The sequence below is a fragment of the Eufriesea mexicana genome, unplaced genomic scaffold, assembly GCF_001483705.2.
Source record: "Eufriesea mexicana isolate 0111107269 unplaced genomic scaffold, ASM148370v2 scaffold1767, whole genome shotgun sequence".
Taxonomy (NCBI): domain Eukaryota; kingdom Metazoa; phylum Arthropoda; class Insecta; order Hymenoptera; family Apidae; genus Eufriesea; species Eufriesea mexicana.
In genome coordinates this window covers 126639-145009 of record NW_016909873.1, presented here as the reverse complement: position 1 = coordinate 145009, position 18371 = coordinate 126639, and the positions used below count along the sequence as shown (strand labels likewise).

Genomic DNA, 18371 nt, shown 5'->3' with positions numbered 1-18371 from the left:
ATTTTTGTATATGTATTTTCGTGTGCCGAATACGAATCTGGCAGCACAGACTGCTCGTCCCCTTAGGTTTGTGGAATAAACGAATAAATTTTGAGTACATCAGTATAAATGAATAAATAAATAAATAAATAAATTTTTTCAACGTCTTTGTCATCTGCTTCGAACGGTATTAACCTTCCTGTGTAAAATGAAATTTAACTCATAAGGCAACACGACCTTCCTCTTTTCCTGCCGAGATATACCGTTTTCATGTTGCCCGAGGACCGCTGAAAATCACGGCGTGCGCTATCGTTTTGTCGCGTACTGTATGCATACTTTACGCGGCATATTCGCCATTAAAAACGGCGACCTGTCAACGTCCGATTGAAATTTTAATTTCGACAGGCGAAAACATTTCGCCGTGAAATAAATCCGGTTAAACGATTCCGGCTTTGCGCGAACAAAAGGGCACAATAGCGACGTGGCAACAATGATCGCATTGAAGAGAGACGCCGCACCGATAAGGAATAAAGAACGCGTTATTTGTCTAGGGAACGATTCCGCTCGTTCGTTTGCTTCCACGTCTCGACAGTCTACGATATACTTTTGTATCTCGTCTATCCTACTCCTTGCTCCACCTTTCGCCCCGTTCGACTTCTTCGAGCTTTCCGAAATATGTCGGGAAAAATAAAAAAAAAAAAAAAAAAAAAAAAAAAAAAAAATATATATTTCGAAACGCTGCGACATAACCCTATTCCCCTGTTACGTACGATACAGCTGTTCTCCTGCTGGAAATTACGCAAAGGATAACCGTTGGAAAAAACCGCAAAGGATATTATTATAAATGCACCGCCCCGATACCGAATTTCCGGTTGAACGGAACCACGCAAAAGAAACAGAACGCACGAAAGGAAAACAAATGCCGGTTATATTGTGCCCTTTTTACCTTTTTCTTTCCTCGTTCGTACAGTCGCATACGTGTCTGTTCGATACAGACGAACAGAATTTCGCGTGCAAACGTAACCTCTGGAAACACCCATTTACGTATCGTTGTGCGAAATTGAAATCGCGTAAGGAAATATTGGAACGAGAAACGATACCGGCTTTCCGTTTAAACGAGCAGAAAGATTCACCGGTCAAAGAAAATTACGAAACGTCGAGGTAACGTTGTCGTCTCGGCCGCATCGTGACAACCTTTTCGCCGTCAGCTGTCACGTGAGCGTACGTACGATTGGAAAGAAATAGCAAAGGCGCGATCGAAGTCGATCGACAGTTTCGTGGCTATCTTGTTTTTACGATTGCAAAGTACTTACGAGCATTCGATGTTCCCAGTCACCGTGGATTCCTCGAATTTTTCTTGGTTTCAACCTGCACGGCGACCAGAGGCACAGCTTCCGCGATCCGTGTTGGATTGCAGGCCCATGAGTGTTAAATTCACGACCGAATTTTAACGTTATTTCCCGTGCTCCGTCCACCGGTGGCTATTAATTTTTAACCGAATTACGCCCGAGTAAACAACGGTGGACAACCATGTGATCGTATTGATATCTTTTCGCAAACATCGTCATTGCAGAGGGCGAAGAATTTGCACACGATACGTGGACAGTTTGCAGGAGCACGCTCTCTCTACTCCTTCTCAGAAGTACGATCGCACGGTAAAACAGACACTGTCCTTGCGGGATAAACGGCGAGATGACACGTATGAAAGAAGGATGTCACCGTTTGTTGACCGATCACCGTCGTTGTCGCCGGATAATCCCGCGGGAAACTTGGAGAATCGAGGAGGATGCGAATCTCCGGTTCCGAGGCTCTATACCGCGAACATCCTTGGGAAAAAGCTCTCACGGAGATAGATATGCGTTTAACAGCGCCTACGTGCGGCGGTGCCAGTAACTTTCCGTGTCAAAGACGCGAACTCGGTTTATTACTGTTCGAAGACGCCATATTGACTGTTACTCTTATACGCACCCGACGCGACATCTGTCGACCAGTTTCGATACTTCGTTTCAGTAAGACAGCGGTCGTTTCGGGTTGAAAGCGGGAACAATTGTGCGAATAAATGTCGATAAATTCGAAATAAATACGTTCGAGAACCAACAACGGACCTTCCATTCTACGAAAGTACGGTGAGTGAAACGATCTTGACGTTGAATCGTCGCGTTATACCTTTCGAGTGTTTCGCGTATTTGCTCATTGCTCGAAATCGATGTACCACGGTTTCAAATCGTCGACAACTTCGTTTCGATAAAAATGAAAAGCTACCAAAACAAATGCGTGCGACAAAAGAATGCGTAATCTTTACGTTTAAGCCGGTATTTCTAATATGCTCGAGCTTATTCTGTTTCTAATATCTTCCAATTCTTAATTTTTTTTTCTTCAAACGAACATTTTATAGAACGTCTAAACGTCTTTATCGTTCCTAGTTAACCTAGTTTATCATCACGAATATCATCGAATAATCTACGTGTTTAAAGTAGCTTAAAGTAAAGTAGCTCATACGCAAATGGTATATTATTTATTTTACTAATTGCCACATGACATTTAGCACGTTTAGCGAATAATTGGTTTAACGCGAATTCGTCGTAAAAATTTTCGCGAACGAAATTGTCGTATTATCCGTAAAATGCTGTAGATAGATATCCCGCGGTTTTCGAAACGAAAAATGTGGAGAAAAAGATCTAGATCTGGGAAAGTTGGCCAAAGGCAGTTTCTTATTTGGGGCATCTGAAAAAACCGAACTGCACCTAAGTAGTTACACTAAAGAGTAACCTATTTCGTCTTTTGGGACGACGAGGCAGCTCTTTTTATCCGCACAACGTGTGCCTCCCTCTTTCGTCCTCACTGCCCTGCTTTCCAGGCTTTCTCTCTTCGTCTTCCTCGTTTAAAATGCGCTCGTTTGCTCGCTGTCTATGGAATAACCTCGAAACGTTTCTGCATTAACGTCCTCTCCTTTGCCTCGCGTAGCTAGTCAGTGTTTGCTGCCTCTTGAATGAGCTGCCGATATATTAACGTGACGTCGGGTCATACTCATACGCTGTTACGCTTCAAACTTTGCCTACTTTGGTTTCTACGGTGTAAAAGTCATCGTTGCATCACGGCAATAGAAATTTTGAGGAATTCGTTCGTCGTGACAGTGTTATATAAATACGTAGTTGCAACTGTATAGCCTCTTTTATATCCCTCTTTTATATATTGCGACGATTCTACACGAAACTCGTAATTCCAAATTTGTTACGTAATATTTCGCAGCAAATTTTTCGTTACATTATTCGTAACTACGAAACAAACTTTCGTTTCGTGTCATCTAATACGATTAATTTCGAAGTCGCGATTTGCTACGCGTAGATGCCTCCATCTGGTGGGACAGCGGGGAATAAACTGCATTATCATGCAATCTTTTGTTACGTAGTGTAAATATTTAAACGAAAGAACGTTATTCCAATAACGACGAGATTAATCGTAACAGCGTCGTGAATTCCACCTGATTAGAAAAGATACTTTTCGCGTGCAATATTTTATTCCCGGAGCTGATGCCTGTCGCCATCTCTCATGCATCTACGGAACAGGGAAACGGTCTTACGCGGCATAAAATCAATAAAGGGTGTGCTGCAAATAGCCAATGTGCTTTTGTAAAATCACGTGAAAATGCAAAGTATATAATTGACATTCGGCCATTAAAAATCGATAGAAAGGAATTGGATGTGCGAATACTATTTAATAATGAAGCGCATTTAGATATGTATGTATATATTTAACGTGTACTTATATTCAAACACTTAGCGATATTAAGCGACGTTGCACAACCGTTGCACAACTGCGAAAATGTATCGCGCCGATCGTAATATGACCATGCAAAATTATCGTTAATTTTCACGAACGGAATACGATTCAAATTACTCGGTTACTCGCACGTATCGTCTGTCTTTTTTTTTTTTCCTTTTTTTTCTTTTTTCTTTCTCTCTTTTAATTAACGAAATAATTCCACTACAAATACGAATTGCTTTTCAACTGGATTCATACGTTTGCGGAAACGAAACACGTCGAAGTTGGAATATTGAGTTTAGCTACGGCATCCGATTCACAAGTAAATGCGAACGTTGCGAACGGTAATGATTGTACTGTATAATTTTATTCTATACATTTATCGAATTTCCTACGAAAATAATCGACTACGTTCAACTATCGGACAACAAGCTTCGCATATAATATAACATCGTACGTCACAAACGCTAACGATCTTCGGGAATCGATACGATTTTCCACGTGTCGTAAATATAAAAGTGCACAGACGTAAAAGAAACCGATACATAGTATATTATAATATTCTTGCGAAAAAATGAAAATATTTTCTTCGAAAAGACTTTGTCGCGATTGTAACCCGATTCGGAATATAAGTTTGAAAATAATTCTTAAACTGTACGATCGTATTCGCTGTTGGAGTACAGCGAGCAATTAAACGTATCGATTAATCCATTAATCGCATATTTTGATTATTTTACCATTAAACGCAAACTCCGTTAAAATTATATGCGAATTTTCATGATAAACACGCTAAATGGATATATACTTTTACAACGTATGTACCAACTCGTGTTCCTAATATCGAATTACGCTATTTCATTACTCTCGATTAACGTCGTCTGATCGACGGTATCTATGAATATGTATTTCGGGAGGATAAAATCGATTTCTACTATTCATTTAAGAACGGAAAAATTGGTATCGAAACATACTCTTTTCTCTTAAAAATTACAGCGTAAATAGCGACACTAACATCGAAAGTATAATTAGCATATTCTCTTTTACTATCTAATCTACGCTTCGAATACTCTTTCCGCACAGAAACGAATGGAGAACGTCCAACTAAGAAATAGCCCAGCTATTCGACAACGGATAAAACTCGGTTCTACCTAACGAAAATTAAACAGGTTAGTTTTGCCTTGTCGTAGACGATCGGTCGACAACTCGACGTCGTTTCTTAAGTGTCTCTCGATTTTTGCAAAGTCGTTCGAAAAAAGAAAAAAGAAAAAAAAAAAAAAAAGAAAAAAGGTAAGGAATGGTTTTGGTATATAGTTAAAACAGTAAAAGTTTCTGTAGATGCACGACGCGCACGGTACAGTAATATAAAATTGTATACGATATGTGTGAAAGAATTGGCACGGATACACGCATCGTACAAAAGGGTTGGAAAAATTGTTCCCACTTCTTAGTCGCGAACTAAAACCCTTTTCGTGTCGATTTGTCGGTCCTCGCGCGAGCACCGCTCGATAATCGATTGTTCTTCGAGGACGTAAAAACGTATGAAAAAAATCACCATTGTATCGTCGACTCCATGATATTGATAAAATATCGATAAGCGTATTCGATTAAGTCTCGTGACGAAATAAAAGGAAACGTGGTTGGTGAAAAATTAGCCGGATATATGGGTAGATCGGTAGCGATCGACTAGCACCTTGTTTTCCTGGAAACGGCGTTCGTTTTGAGATGCATCGCTCCCAACGGTTCGATCGGTCGGTAATTGAAGTCGTATCGTGAGTTCGACGATAATAATTAGTCTATTGCTTGATCTTCCTCGGTTGGCCGTTGTTCGATAAACGCTTCCAGAGATCAGTGATCAATGGCACGTCCTGGAAGCTATCGGCCGTGGGCTATGCCTGCTACGAACACATCAGATCCACGGATCTCGATTCACCCCAAGCATTTTGGATTTTGAAACCCGTCGTTGGCCTCGGCACAACGTGGTGCGACGCAGACGTCGTGCTGTGTCTCAGAGTTGTCATGGGAATACTAGTGGAGTTACTCTTTTTCTGCAGCTTTTTACCATCTTCGTCTTCGAAGCAAACCTACAAAATATCGCGATATCAGTACCCTCGTGCGTGCATCAGGGATATCGTGAAGAATATTATGAAGAATATTATGAAGAATAAACACCGATCGCCTACCCATGAATTCCCGGTTGCTTTGTTCTCGTTGGATAAATCGATTAGAAGATTTTTCGGTGCATCGTTCGCGTTACGTTGCTGCGCGTTGTCTTTATTTTGTTCGTTAACTTTACCCACGGATTTCGTGTCCTCCTCCTTTTTCTTTTTCTCGTTGTTTTCTAAAAGGAAAGAAAAGAAGAAGAAAAATTAAAGAACAATCGATAATCGCACGTTGGTTAAATATAAAACGGTTAGGCATATCCGAACGGTAAGCTTCTCCGGTTGGATATGCAAGATAAATAGGAAATGCGAATGGTCAAATCCCATTTACGTAAATCACGAAATGGAACCTCTATTTCGCAGGTCTATGGTACGGTTTCCTAGATACACTTTCATTATCGACCCACATGTATACCAATGTCCAGGAGTCTCTGTAACGTGGAAGTAGAACCTTCGCATACAAACACTGATTTCTCGTTTGCCGCTAATTGGTAGCTTCGCGTCATTTCGTAGCTCTGAACAGCGAACCAGAGTCGCCTCGTTAATTACAGATGCACCACTAATTATTTACCCTGTCGCAAATGCGCTTGATGCTAACCGATACAACGACCGCTCGGGATATTCGGGAAAAATGATCCAAAGACGTTTCGCGATGCTTTTTGCTCGAAAAGACACGCTTCTTCCCTAATTCGAACATAATCGCGTTTAACGATTAAGTTACGTACAACCGGTAGAATTTCATCGTTTAACGAGCAATTATTTCTCGTTAGCGGCAGAATAGTCGGAACTAATTCTCTTTGAACGGAACATGTTGGAAAATGTGCGCGCGGGCCAAGGGAACACGCGAGTAGTAATTGTTCCAGTTTTCCGCAGTGTTGTAGTTCGCTGTGCACAAGGTCCAATATTACCGGACAATTTCCTGGGTGCACTCGTAACCTTCTCCGAAACTCTCCGCAATATCCGCACTCTCGGGGAGTTAAGTGCACACAATCGCACAGGTATCGGCTGCATCGCACCGACGATGTATACTTTTTCACCGCAAATCAAACGGTTCGAGATTAAAAGCCAGCTTCTTTCTTTCCTCGTTTATCGAACCCACCCCATGATTCGGTACACCGTTCGATTACCACTCGCTCGAAAATGTTCAGGTAGATTTAGAGACTCGTAACTCTTTCGGGGGTGAAACGCGTCACCGGAACGGGGTTAGTAGGGTTAGGTTCGCGTTATGGGAAATTCACGCGACACGGTGTAAACGCGTGGTTAAAGGGTCACTACGATAGAGAATAATTTACCTACCGTTCGTATCATCCGTTAACGAGGGACTTTTATCTTGAGCGTGATGGATCCTGGGATCGGCTTGGGAAAGTTGCCAAGCTTCGTAAGCCGTGTTAAAGGCCTGAGCCACCGTTAACGTCACCGTTTGCGCCGTTTTTCTTTTAGGACAGAGGAACGCGTGGCACTCCATAGTTTCATTCAAATTTGTCGCGATAAACGCGAACACGTGATCGTGAGCAGCATCCGCCGAACAATACGAGATTCTGAAAAGAATTTCAAACATGGTCAACGATTTACCCGATGCTTTCCACTCCGTTCGAATTTCCACAAAGTCTTACGTGGTAGCGGGGAACGGGTACATTGCCGCAATTTCAGTAATCACGGTCAAAGATTCTCGTAACGCGAGCATGTTCGCGATGAAACGAGAATCGCGAAGACTGGTAAATTGCACAGATGCATTACGTTCGTTACGTAACAAAGGAATTACGCCGAAGGAAGATTTCTTTGAAAGCACGCATAGAAGAAGACGTTTCGAAGCGGAGCTTCAACCGCGCGACAAGTACAAATGCAATTTTCTCGAATTTCCCTTTTTCCCGTTTTTCGCGAGGCAGAAATTTCAGCGAGACAAATATTAACCCTCGCTCGCGTGGAATTACGCGCGTAAAATCAAAACGGTGTTCCATGACGTTCAATTTTACGTTTTAATCATATTTAAATCGCGGTCGCTTATATGAGCCGGGAGTTAATTAAAGTAGCATTAACAGCGTCGGTGTATTACAGTGGAACGAGGATATCACGCGATTAAGAAAATATATAGCCCGAGTCGTTACCACGTTTCTTCCTCTTTTCCTTTATGAACCGTAAAATCTTTTTCCTTATCACTCGATTGCCTCTCTCGAAGTCATCGTGATCGCACGAATCCGGATCCTAAATGATTACGCGTTACGTTTAACCTGTTTCTAGTCGATTTTCCGATCTAACGCAGGAGAGGGGGAACGAAATGGTATTGAGAAAAATATCGTTCGTTTGTTGAAACGGTCGAAACTGAAAACGGAAACAGCGTTGTTGCTTTTAATATGCTCGTGTCCAAAATGGATTTTTTGCCGTTGTAAACACGACCGCAACAACGAACGAAAAGGGGGAAAGGGAGGAAAGTGCGAAAAAAGGGTGGAAAACAACGGGACGGTTTTTCATTTCGATACGAGATTCGATATCGAAGGATTCGTTCGATAAATCATGGCGTCGGATCGGCAAAGAGAATAATATTGCAGGATCGAAGCGCGTAACGTTTGCTCGGTCGGCATTGCGCGATATTTCGAATACATTTTAGCCTGAATATCGGATATTATGTTGGCTGACGCAAAGGGAAATGTACAAGCCAGAACCAACAAATCCGGTTTCGTCCGATTACAGCTCTCCAAACGTGACTGACGCGTGTATACGCGTTTCGCAAAGCAGGAAATGCCTCGGATACGTTCATGGAGTTCTGTCTCGTTTCATACCTACCTGTATATAGACACCTGAAGCTGATCTTCTTCCGTGGCCAGGTCCGTCATTCTAATACCCTTCAAACTCACGGCCAAAGAGACTCTTTGCAGCTTCTTGCCGCTCGCCTTTGCCTACGGTATCAAAAGAGAACACGGTGCAATGAAAACGTGCTAACTCGTTTCGAAAATCATCCGAGCCGTTTCACGCGTTCATCCTAATCGGGTTATTATCGTATTTAATCGATACAGCGACGTGTACCTGGTCGAATCTAAACGCGGTAAATACAACGGAATAGCCGGAGCTTTCGTGGAAAATGTTTGGAAGAGTAAAATCCGTTTATCTCTCGACTGGATTTTCGCGCGACGAGCAAAGGAGAGAAGAGATCGCAGCGTTTTCCGTTTAAACGCGCTGTCGAAATCGAGTCGAATTTCGCTTCGTCTTTTCGCAGCAGCGAAAACGTCGCCGCGGGAGAAATATATTTGTTTAATGAAAAGCCTTATTAGATTACTACGGGAACACGGCTGAAAGCAAACGAAAGAAAGAGGGTTAATTTCGTTTCTCGAAACGAAGTATCTTCTGGAGCAACGGTAACCTCGTCGTGACGTTTTACAGTAACGTAATCGTGAAACTCGGGCAGAATAAACGCGGCATTCAACGAATTAACTCGCCCGGAGATTACCTAAACTCGGTTTAATCGTGGATGTCCTATAAAATTTGAAGGCAGCTGTGATCCCCTGTTCCTACGGTAATCAAGTTTGCCACAGTCCAGGGCAAAATGGACGATAACGTGGTAAATATCTTTCGTGCTTTTTACGTTTAATAGAACGGAGAAATCGCACGCACGCGGGGCATCGTTGAAAACGAACGAAATTATCCAACGTGGACTGATCAAATTTATCGCTAACAAAGCTATTAGCTATCGCGTTAAATCAAATTAATTAGCTCGTTAAACGCGTTGCTTTTGCTTAATCGCATCGTAGAACAAAACGGATAGACCGGTCGCGGAATACTCGTTAAAACGACACGCGCGAGCAGTGGCACGCGAAAGGGGAGCTGGTTTCGGATATCGCGGATGGAGATTAAAAAAGTTTAAGATGCAAATTTGTTACCGATCTCTATAGAGTTTAACGATAAGTTTATGCCACGCCGTGAACGTTTATCGACCTTATCGAGCGTGGGTAATTTATTTTGTCGCGGAATTAACGAGCTAGGTGCAACGAAGGTTATACACCGAGCAGATTTATGCGTAATTTTATTCGCCGTTTTCCTCTTCCGCCTCGAAAACGCTTCGATCGGCCACTCAATACGGTCTTTACGTTCCGATGGATTCGAACGTAATGGTAAACGCGATCGACGACGTATCGAGTACTCGAATTATTCGCACGAGGAAAAAAAAATGCGGAGGAAACTCGTTGTTAAAGGTTAAGAAGAAACGGTGGTAAAAGAAGCATCATAGATGCAAAGAGTACACGTACCATCGTGATGACGGTCTTGATAGCTTCTGCCGTGGCTTCTTCGCTCGAGGGTGTCTCGACGAGGGTACTGCCCAAATATTTGAGGGTGAACCTGGCTTCCGCTGCATCCTCGGATTCTTCGTGCGTCGTACCGGCAGAACCACCGCCCTCCACGCATTCGCGACTATTCGCTAGAGCCCATTCCTCGCATAGTTCTGCAAGTCGACATCGATCGCGTTATACAGACTCGTTTTACCATATTTATTCGGCCTTCTCGTTATATCGCCTCGCGCAAAGTTATCGCCTTCTTTTTTCTCCGAATTACTCGAAGCGCTTCAGGGAAATTGAAAATTCGCCGGTGAACGATGTCGCGAGATAGGGCGATAGGCGGCGAGGTTTCTTCGAGACGAAATAGTTACAGACGGACGCTTATGGCTCATCGGAGGTAAATACGACGGTAGACGGAATGAGGGATGACTGGTGTAACATTAGTCCTGGGACATGCAACCGCGTAAACCAGTCTCGTTCTCTGACCGCGTCGTGTCGGGAATAGCACGTGTGCCAATAATGGATGCCCATACGTATCGTGCGGTCGGTATTCTCGTTTGATGCATCTCCTATCGGATGGCACACCTTCTATCGATCATCCGAGGATTGACCAGGACTATCCGACGAGCGAATCAAGCGTATCAAGTGCTACGTGCCAATTACCCGGCAGTTTTACGCGTTGTAAATAGGGGAGCTGCGAGTATTTGATTTCCGTTCGACCATCTTCGTCCAATCATTTTACGTTTCACCGTGGTACTTCTTTACGTTTTCGAATTACAACGAGACGAGGATATCGCGGAAACAACGACGAGCATTTTTATGTCAATGTCGAAGAGTAATTACTCGAATGGAGCAAAATGTCCTATCCGCTTTGCCTATGGATATCGAGTAGCTGTCCCGAAGCTCCACGCCACCCGATCTATATCACGGTCATTTATCTAGGCGATAACCTACACCGCATCGACACGCAACGTAATTATGTAACCACGCGTACTTCGATAGCGTACATTTTCTTTCAAGAACAGCCACGAATCTCGGTAACTCGGTGTTTCGAATAATTTCCCCCGATCGTTGCCTCGTATTACAAAATCGATCGGGTTTATCGGGCTTCGTAAAAATTTCAAATCCCGCGACGAGTTGCAACGCGTAAAGAGACACGTATCAGCGTGTAAGATGGAGCAAATGACAAAAGCGAGTATTCCTTGGATCAACTTTAAAAGTTCCACGAGAGTAGAACGACGAGTTCTCGCTAGCTCTGACATTTTTGCACCGAAGGAAAATCGTTCTCGATACTTTCCGATGTTTCGAACAATGTTTCTCTACGATTCCCCGATCGAACGGAACTTTTCTTATAAATGCCGCGAGTTTCGCAAGAAACACCCAGTACGACGTGCAATGCTAGACAAATTTTCGCATCTCTCTCTCTCTCTCTCTCTCTCTCTCTCTCTCGTTTCCTGTTCCACGTTTCCCATTCCCCGTGCAGATCGAAAAGAAAGTCGTCGAGACGTTCTTTGATCGCGACACGAGAAATTTTTTTCCTTTTCCCATTCTGCGTGCCTTTCCCGCTTGGATTTCGCTTCGCTCCTTCGATAATTGCGTTCTCCAATTCCGTTTTGATCCCGACGTCGCTCCAATTAAATTTCCCGCATGGCTTTCCCGCGCCTACGATTCAATTAGACGATCCGACGATTGTTTCGATGTCCAACGATACTCTTTGTTCTTACGAACTCGCGCAAAGGAGCGCAACCTCTGTCCAAGTGGTTGCCCGGTGCTCTCTTTGACGAAAGAGTTAACGTTTCAAACGACTATATCGCGAAATAATTAACAAAAGACCATTAAACTCGACCGATCGTCTTAGTCTCCCATCCTCGTTCGATCGTCTGCCTTTATCCCTGACAAAGTTCCGAAACGGTGAAATTTCTTTCGAACGCGATTAACGATCGATACGATCGATCGGTTCCAATCGCATAAACGGGCAGGATTTTTCTCGTAAGAACCTGAAAGTATTTCGAGCGTCGCTGAAATTTTTCGAATTAAAGTGCTTACGCGTGATTCGGAAACGCGACGTGCTTTCACAAATCTGTCGGGTATTCGGAAAGATCGAAGGGACGATAGATTTTTCGGCGATTACCGTGGAATTTTCGATACCGTGCGCTTCCTAGCGTAGAAAAGTTTACCGGTACAACCGGCGTGTTTCGGCTAGCAGGGATCCCAATTACCGCGTTACGCATAGAGCATTGCGGACCATTACGCGTACGCATGGAGGAAAAGTTACGGAAAACGGGTTCGTTCGAAAAAGGAGAATAAAGAGGGAAGAAAAGAGGAAAAGAGAAAAAGGAAAGACGGTTGAATTTTATTTTAAAACGACAAAATGTTTTCTATATCACAAGTGGCGAGTATATTGGTCATATATGGACTCTTGCGGTTAGTTCGCGCAGTTATTATTAAATTTGCCAGTTTCCAATTTCTATGGAACGCTGCGAATTGGTCGAACAAAAAGAACGATAAAGGAAGGTGAAAAATAGCGAATCGAGCTTTTCCGTTAGCCCAACCACCGAGTGGTGAACCGCAAATTAAATCTTCTTCCAGGCCTTTTACCGCGATATCCACGTGACCCTTCGATACTGGATTTATTTCTCTCTTACTTCTGGCCCGATTCGTTCGATAGGACTCCGACTACCGATCGTCGAAACCTCGTTGCCCCGTGTCTTATGTTGGCAAAAATGTTTAGTTTCAAAAATTATTACTCGAGAAACCTCTTGTACTCCAACGCTGCGAACGTATCGTTATTGTAAACCCGAGACAATTTTCTTCGCGATATTGACAAAAGTTAACGAAGAGTGTCTATGATTGTGAGAAAAATGGAGTGTGAAAAGGATTCGCGACAAGAGGAGAAGCAACGAAACAGGTTGGTGCAAATCGATATTAAATCTCGAGCGTCGCGTGTTACAGAGAACCGCAAACCATTGCTTGTTTTCTCTCAATCCACAATCGATAAATAAACGCTACCAGCGTAATGTACCTCTGTACGGAAACAGAAGGACGCCTATTGCGATTCGTTAATAACTGAAACCATCGTTTGCTCGCGCATCGTCGACGCAGCATCGATTGTTCTTAATTAGGATCCAGGTGGACAGGTAAATTCTGCGAATTATGCAAACGTAGCTAATCACGGGGATCGATTCGTTAAACACGAGCGAATAGCTCTCGTTCGCTCGAAACCCAAGAACGTTAGGAAGAAATTTAATTTCCCGGATTCGAGTACCTCGACATTCATTATCCACGTGGACCGGCGTGCATCGCGATCAATGGACGTTGTTAATAACAGGGAGGAAAAAGAAATGCTGACATCGAGGCGAATAACCCTTCGTTTCTCGTATTTTCCACTCATCCTGTACCACGAGATCTCTATTCAACTTGGAAATAAAAGCATCCGAGTATACGCGTACACCTCTATAGAGCTCTTGTCTTTCTTCCTCTTCAAAGGCTAGCCCTAGCTGGCTTCTCCGATAGACACGTAGGATTTCATGCGCTCGTATGCGCGTCTTACGGATATCCGCAGTCATATCGTGTTTTGAATCCAGAACCAACGTCCGAAATTTTGTCGTCGTTTCGCAAAATGTTTCGTTCCAAGACGCACCGTGGAAGGAACGTACCATCGATGGTCGAGCGGCACGCTGAACATTCGTTAAAGATAAGGTTTATAAATTATGCGTGAAAGCCGCGTGGCAACGAAGCGACGATGATCGAGTTATTATGCAATAGCAGGTAAAACGCGAGCGCTTTTTATAGAGACCGTTAGAAACGTTAGCTCTTGCTCTCTCGGCCAGGGTACACGCGGAACGGAGAAATTGCTAGTCGGCGACACCCGGGGGATTGGAGGAGGACAACGAGCCGCATAATAATTCGCGTACAAACAGCCGTACGCAAACATTTTGTCGCGGTGGCGCAATCGGCGAAACCGAATCGCGACAATTGCCCGTAAGCCGTGCCGCGCTGAATCTCGCCTCCTCTTGGCGCTCGATCGCGACCAAACGTCACGGCGGAATTTCCGCTCCGCGTTTAATTCCCGTGTCGCGCTTATCGAAAAAAGCTGAAACGAAGTTAAGCGAAATTAAACGTAATCGAGCTCGAGAGTGCAGCCAGCGTCGCGTTCGGAACGGTATTCGGACGAAGCGTTTTTCTTTAAAGCCATCCACGAGATAACCTTCGTTGTTACGTCGTGTCCGGTCCGTGCATTACACGCTGTTAACACGGTTCAACCGTTGGGGAATAATCAAGGCGTAAACGGAAGCTTTTGAAGCAAGCGGTCTAGCTGACCGGCCTTTTTGGGCGCGGCAGAAGGGATGAAAGTGGGAATCCAACGAGCCGAGGAAAGCTGGGTTCGATAAATACGAGATATTTATTTCGCACGAACGAGGAAAGACAGCTTACTTTAAATCCACGGTACGCTGTGAGCCAAGGTTCGACTATCCGCACCTGTCGTATTTTTTCGCTTGATTTGAGTGGACGATATCGAAAGACGATTTGCACGGCGAAAGACTGACGACGGACGACGAGTCGCGTTCTCGTCTGAGAACATTAATCGCGTTGGCTTTCGCGGTTTCCGTTCTACGGAGTTATTACGCGAAGAAGAATAACGGGTGGTTGGGCTGGTTGGCCAAGGTAAAGGGTACGTCGGAGGTACATTTTCCTTGATTATGCGAACGGAACAAAAGGCAGCGGAGGGTAGAGACAAGCCAGCACAACTCCGGCGTGCTTGCAGCGTCAACTTTTTAAAGTTGCGTTACCGAGCCGACTAATTGCGTCCGGAGCCCGCAAACAATCTCGACACTGTACGAATAATTACAAGATATATAGCCGGCAGTCGGAAACGACTCGATGGACTTTCTCCGAAAAGTTGACACTTTCGGTATTAAATCGAGAATAGGGTAAGAAGAAGTTTTATCCAGCTTCGCGCTTATTTGCGCTCCGCCGTTACGAGCTACGAAACGACCCTATTTGCTCGGGGTTATTCTCTCTTTGCGCCGCTTCCTCTTCCTCTCGCTTTTCCTTTTTTCACCTTCTCGCTTCCGTTCGATTCGGTTAAACGGTTGGAACCTCGCAGGGCGAGCAGACGGAATTGTTTCGCCTCCTCCGTAGACGGTTAATCGAATTTTTCGCCGCGAGATAATCGGAAAATCTCTGTCCGATTTTCGAAAAATCGGGCAAAGAAATTCACGACCGAGATTGCGTTCGATCGTTCGCGTCGCGTTTCCTCGACGAACCGACGAGTTTCGTCGCGAGAAATTACAACCGGAATGCTCGTCCCGTTGTCGTTTCGATTTTCCCCTCGAGTTTCGAGTCCCTGCGCTTCTTTTCGACGGGAGAAATCGAGTCCGAGAAACGACGCGAGGCGAGATCGGTTTATAAAGAACACGGGGATTAAAGGGAGGAAAATACGTTGCGATCGCGCGTCCGGAAAATTTCGCTTTTTTCGGATTTCTTCGGAAAACGTTCGGGCAGCTGTGTTCGGAAAAAGTGTCAATTACTCTGCCTCGGCGGAGAGGGTGGTGAAAAGCGGTGGAAAGAAAGGGCCATCGGGGACTACAGTGGCTGGAAAGGATACCAACAACGTCGCGCGAATAGAAGCGATTCCTTTTCCTCGAAATCCTAAGGGGGTGGTATCCGAGAGGAGAGATTCCTTTTCTCCGTTGCACGCTCGCGTCTCTCCGCGGAAATTTTTATTTTTATTACCTTCCCCGCTGCGCTTTTCCCCTCGAATCACCGAATTTCCGATTAATCGTCGCCGTTATTATCCACCGGGGTGTAATCCGATTCCCAGTTGCTCGAGTATCGGTGATTTTCCCAGCGACGCGACGACGCGCCGTATCAATAATTAAAATTCAGATTTCGCTCGGTCCCTCTTTGGCCACTTCTTTCACCGCGAAGCCAGTTATACTGGAAATGTAATTACTCGCGACGTAAAATGTATCTCGGGAAGCTGTGGTAGCGCGATAAAACTCGATTAAATTCCTCTATGGTTGGAACGCGTTATACGCGTTCATGGTAGAACTTGCGAGGCTCGAGGAAAAAACTCTACTCCCGCGTTATCCGAGAAAAGATGGAAAGGGGAAAGGTTTTGTCTTTCCGCGAGTACATCTCGCCTCTGACATGGAAATAACTTTTATTCCCCTTTTGTGCCTATTTTTCCACGGATGATACTTTTCGATTAACATAAGTGGCAAAAACTGGACGGTTCTCGTCCGCGTGTACCGTTCGCTTTAAACCAAGTTCGACTCGTCTACCAGACGAACCAGGAACGAAGAAATGCAAAATCATCGCGGTATCCTGGCAGAGGTAACGACTTCCTCTCTTCTAGTCCGGAGTCGCGTTTACCGCGATTTGCATGCAAAGCATCGCGCGCGTTCGGAATGACGAGCAAACGTGGTTGACTTTATTCTCTCGTTTCTTCCGAGAGACATCTCGTCGACGTCGCGTTTCCTCCCGGACCTTTCAGTCTCCGTTACGACCTCGCTATTAAGACAGGGGACCCCCACGACTCCAACTTTTTACGCGTTTAAATGCAAACGAGCGCGATCCAGTCCGATACCGGCATAATAAAAATGCAAAAAACAAAAAGAGGAAAGAACGTGGCTGATCGTTGTAAAGCGGTTTGCTCCTGTCCTCTCCGGGGTGGTTCCTACGCGACGCGCTTCGTTACGAGGGGTTGTTGCCAGTGGAATAACAATTCGTTCCTGGAAGACGAGCGAACGTTCGATATAAAAATTTCCAGCGTCGTGCGCGAAGAGATTAACGCGATGGGCTATAACCGTTTGCGATGAACCGATCAACGTAACCGGCATATATTACCGGATGTGCTTCTAGACCGTCAGCGGCGCGTTGTTCCACGTTGTTCGCGTAGAGTCAAGATTATTAAGAATCGCGTATTTTAACGCGACTGCGGCGACGAACGTGATAAAGTCGGAGCGGAAATTCGCGACGCGACGGGAAGAAAAATTGCCTGGTTCGGTATCTCGTAACGGAATTGAACGCGAACTCGCGTAGTACCTACGCTCTGACGCGAGACAGCTAATTATTCCGACGAAACGGAGATCATTTCCGATACTTTGCTTTATCGTACACGGTTAATTTCCGCTTGCCGATGGTACGCGAATTACCCGAGCGACCCGAGCGACCCGAGGAAAGCTTCGAACGGGAAGCCAGCCCTGGAATTTTCCAGGTTTCCCCGGTAACCTATGAATCTTCGATCCTCGGCCTTCGTCGCTTGCGCTGTCGTCTTATTAACCGTGTTCAGACGCCAGAAAGGTTGGCGTGGGAACGGGGGTGGCTACGTAACTTCGTCGAAACTAATCCTAAGGGAAGCAGGGAATGGTTATGTTAGAGTTGAACAGCCCGTGACGAATCCTATTACAACGAATGGATTACCTCCGGAATGGCACCAATCCCGAGTTCTATCGCGAACCTGAGAGCTTACTCGTATCGATGCGTGTACGGGTTAAACGATAACGACTATGGTCCGTGGTGCACGAAAGTAGAACAAAGACAGGAAGAGCTGGTTTTACGCGTATAATCGTAGATCCCGAGCAAGGGGAAGAACATTTTTCCCGATTAAATGGGACAATGTCGAAGCGTTACGAGATACGAAAAGCATCCCTCGAGTCGCCGCAGCTACTCGTAAAAAGCATTTATACCGATCGTTATTCTTCCTGCTTTCCTCCGAACTACCCCTCCGCGATTCCGCGCATTCTCTCTGGCAGCACCCTTTCGAAACCGAGACTGTTAATTCGCTGAATTCACGCCACTCGGAAAACGTGGACCCGCGTGTTTGCGCGTCGCGATAAACGTAAACGTTTAACGAGCTTCGAACGAACAACTGCGAGTCGATACCGATTCTAATTTCCAGCATTTCCTCGTTAACTTTCGATATTCTTGTCCTCCCCGAGACTAACGATCCGTTCGAGGTTCGATACCGTCGCTTTATCGACCTACGTACCGAGTTCAGTTATTTGCTCGCAATTACGATGCCGGAACAGAGTCGTCGGACAGTGGTCCTCGGTGTTATGGTCCGATGAATTACGATACGACTTTAATTAACAAGGCTCCAAGATACTCCCTCTCGGAAAGGATCCTCTGCCTATTATTTACGACGTCCACGAAACGAGGATGACGTTTCATCGTCGACGGATTATTTACGCGAAGAGCG

At 44.9% G+C, this 18371-nt stretch overlaps 2 protein-coding genes across 4 annotated transcripts in view; both read right to left on the bottom strand.

Moving 5' to 3' along the window:
* Positions 1-2259, bottom strand: part of LOC108548771 (beta-1,4-N-acetylgalactosaminyltransferase bre-4) — a 33526-nt gene extending 31267 nt beyond the window's left edge. The window contains exon 1 of one of the 2 annotated variants that reach the window (XM_017901873.1): positions 1293-2259. In XM_017901873.1, coding sequence (XP_017757362.1) covers positions 1293-1298 — 6 coding nt within the window. In that variant the 5' untranslated portion in view covers positions 1299-2259. The remainder of the gene's footprint in view (positions 1-1292) is intronic. The other variant, XM_017901871.1, reaches the window with a different exon arrangement.
* Positions 2260-5511: 3252 nt separating this feature from the next.
* LOC108548786 (low density lipoprotein receptor adapter protein 1) overlaps positions 5512-18371 on the bottom strand; it is a 29967-nt gene continuing 17107 nt past the window's right edge. For both annotated transcript variants that reach the window (XM_017901908.1, XM_017901907.1), the window contains exons 2-6: positions 10139-10332; positions 8682-8794; positions 7197-7438; positions 5922-6079; positions 5512-5822 (exon numbers count right to left, since the gene is read on the bottom strand). In XM_017901908.1, coding sequence (XP_017757397.1) covers positions 5637-5822; positions 5922-6079; positions 7197-7438; positions 8682-8794; positions 10139-10332 — 893 coding nt within the window. In that variant the 3' untranslated portion in view covers positions 5512-5636. The remainder of the gene's footprint in view (positions 5823-5921; positions 6080-7196; positions 7439-8681; positions 8795-10138; positions 10333-18371) is intronic.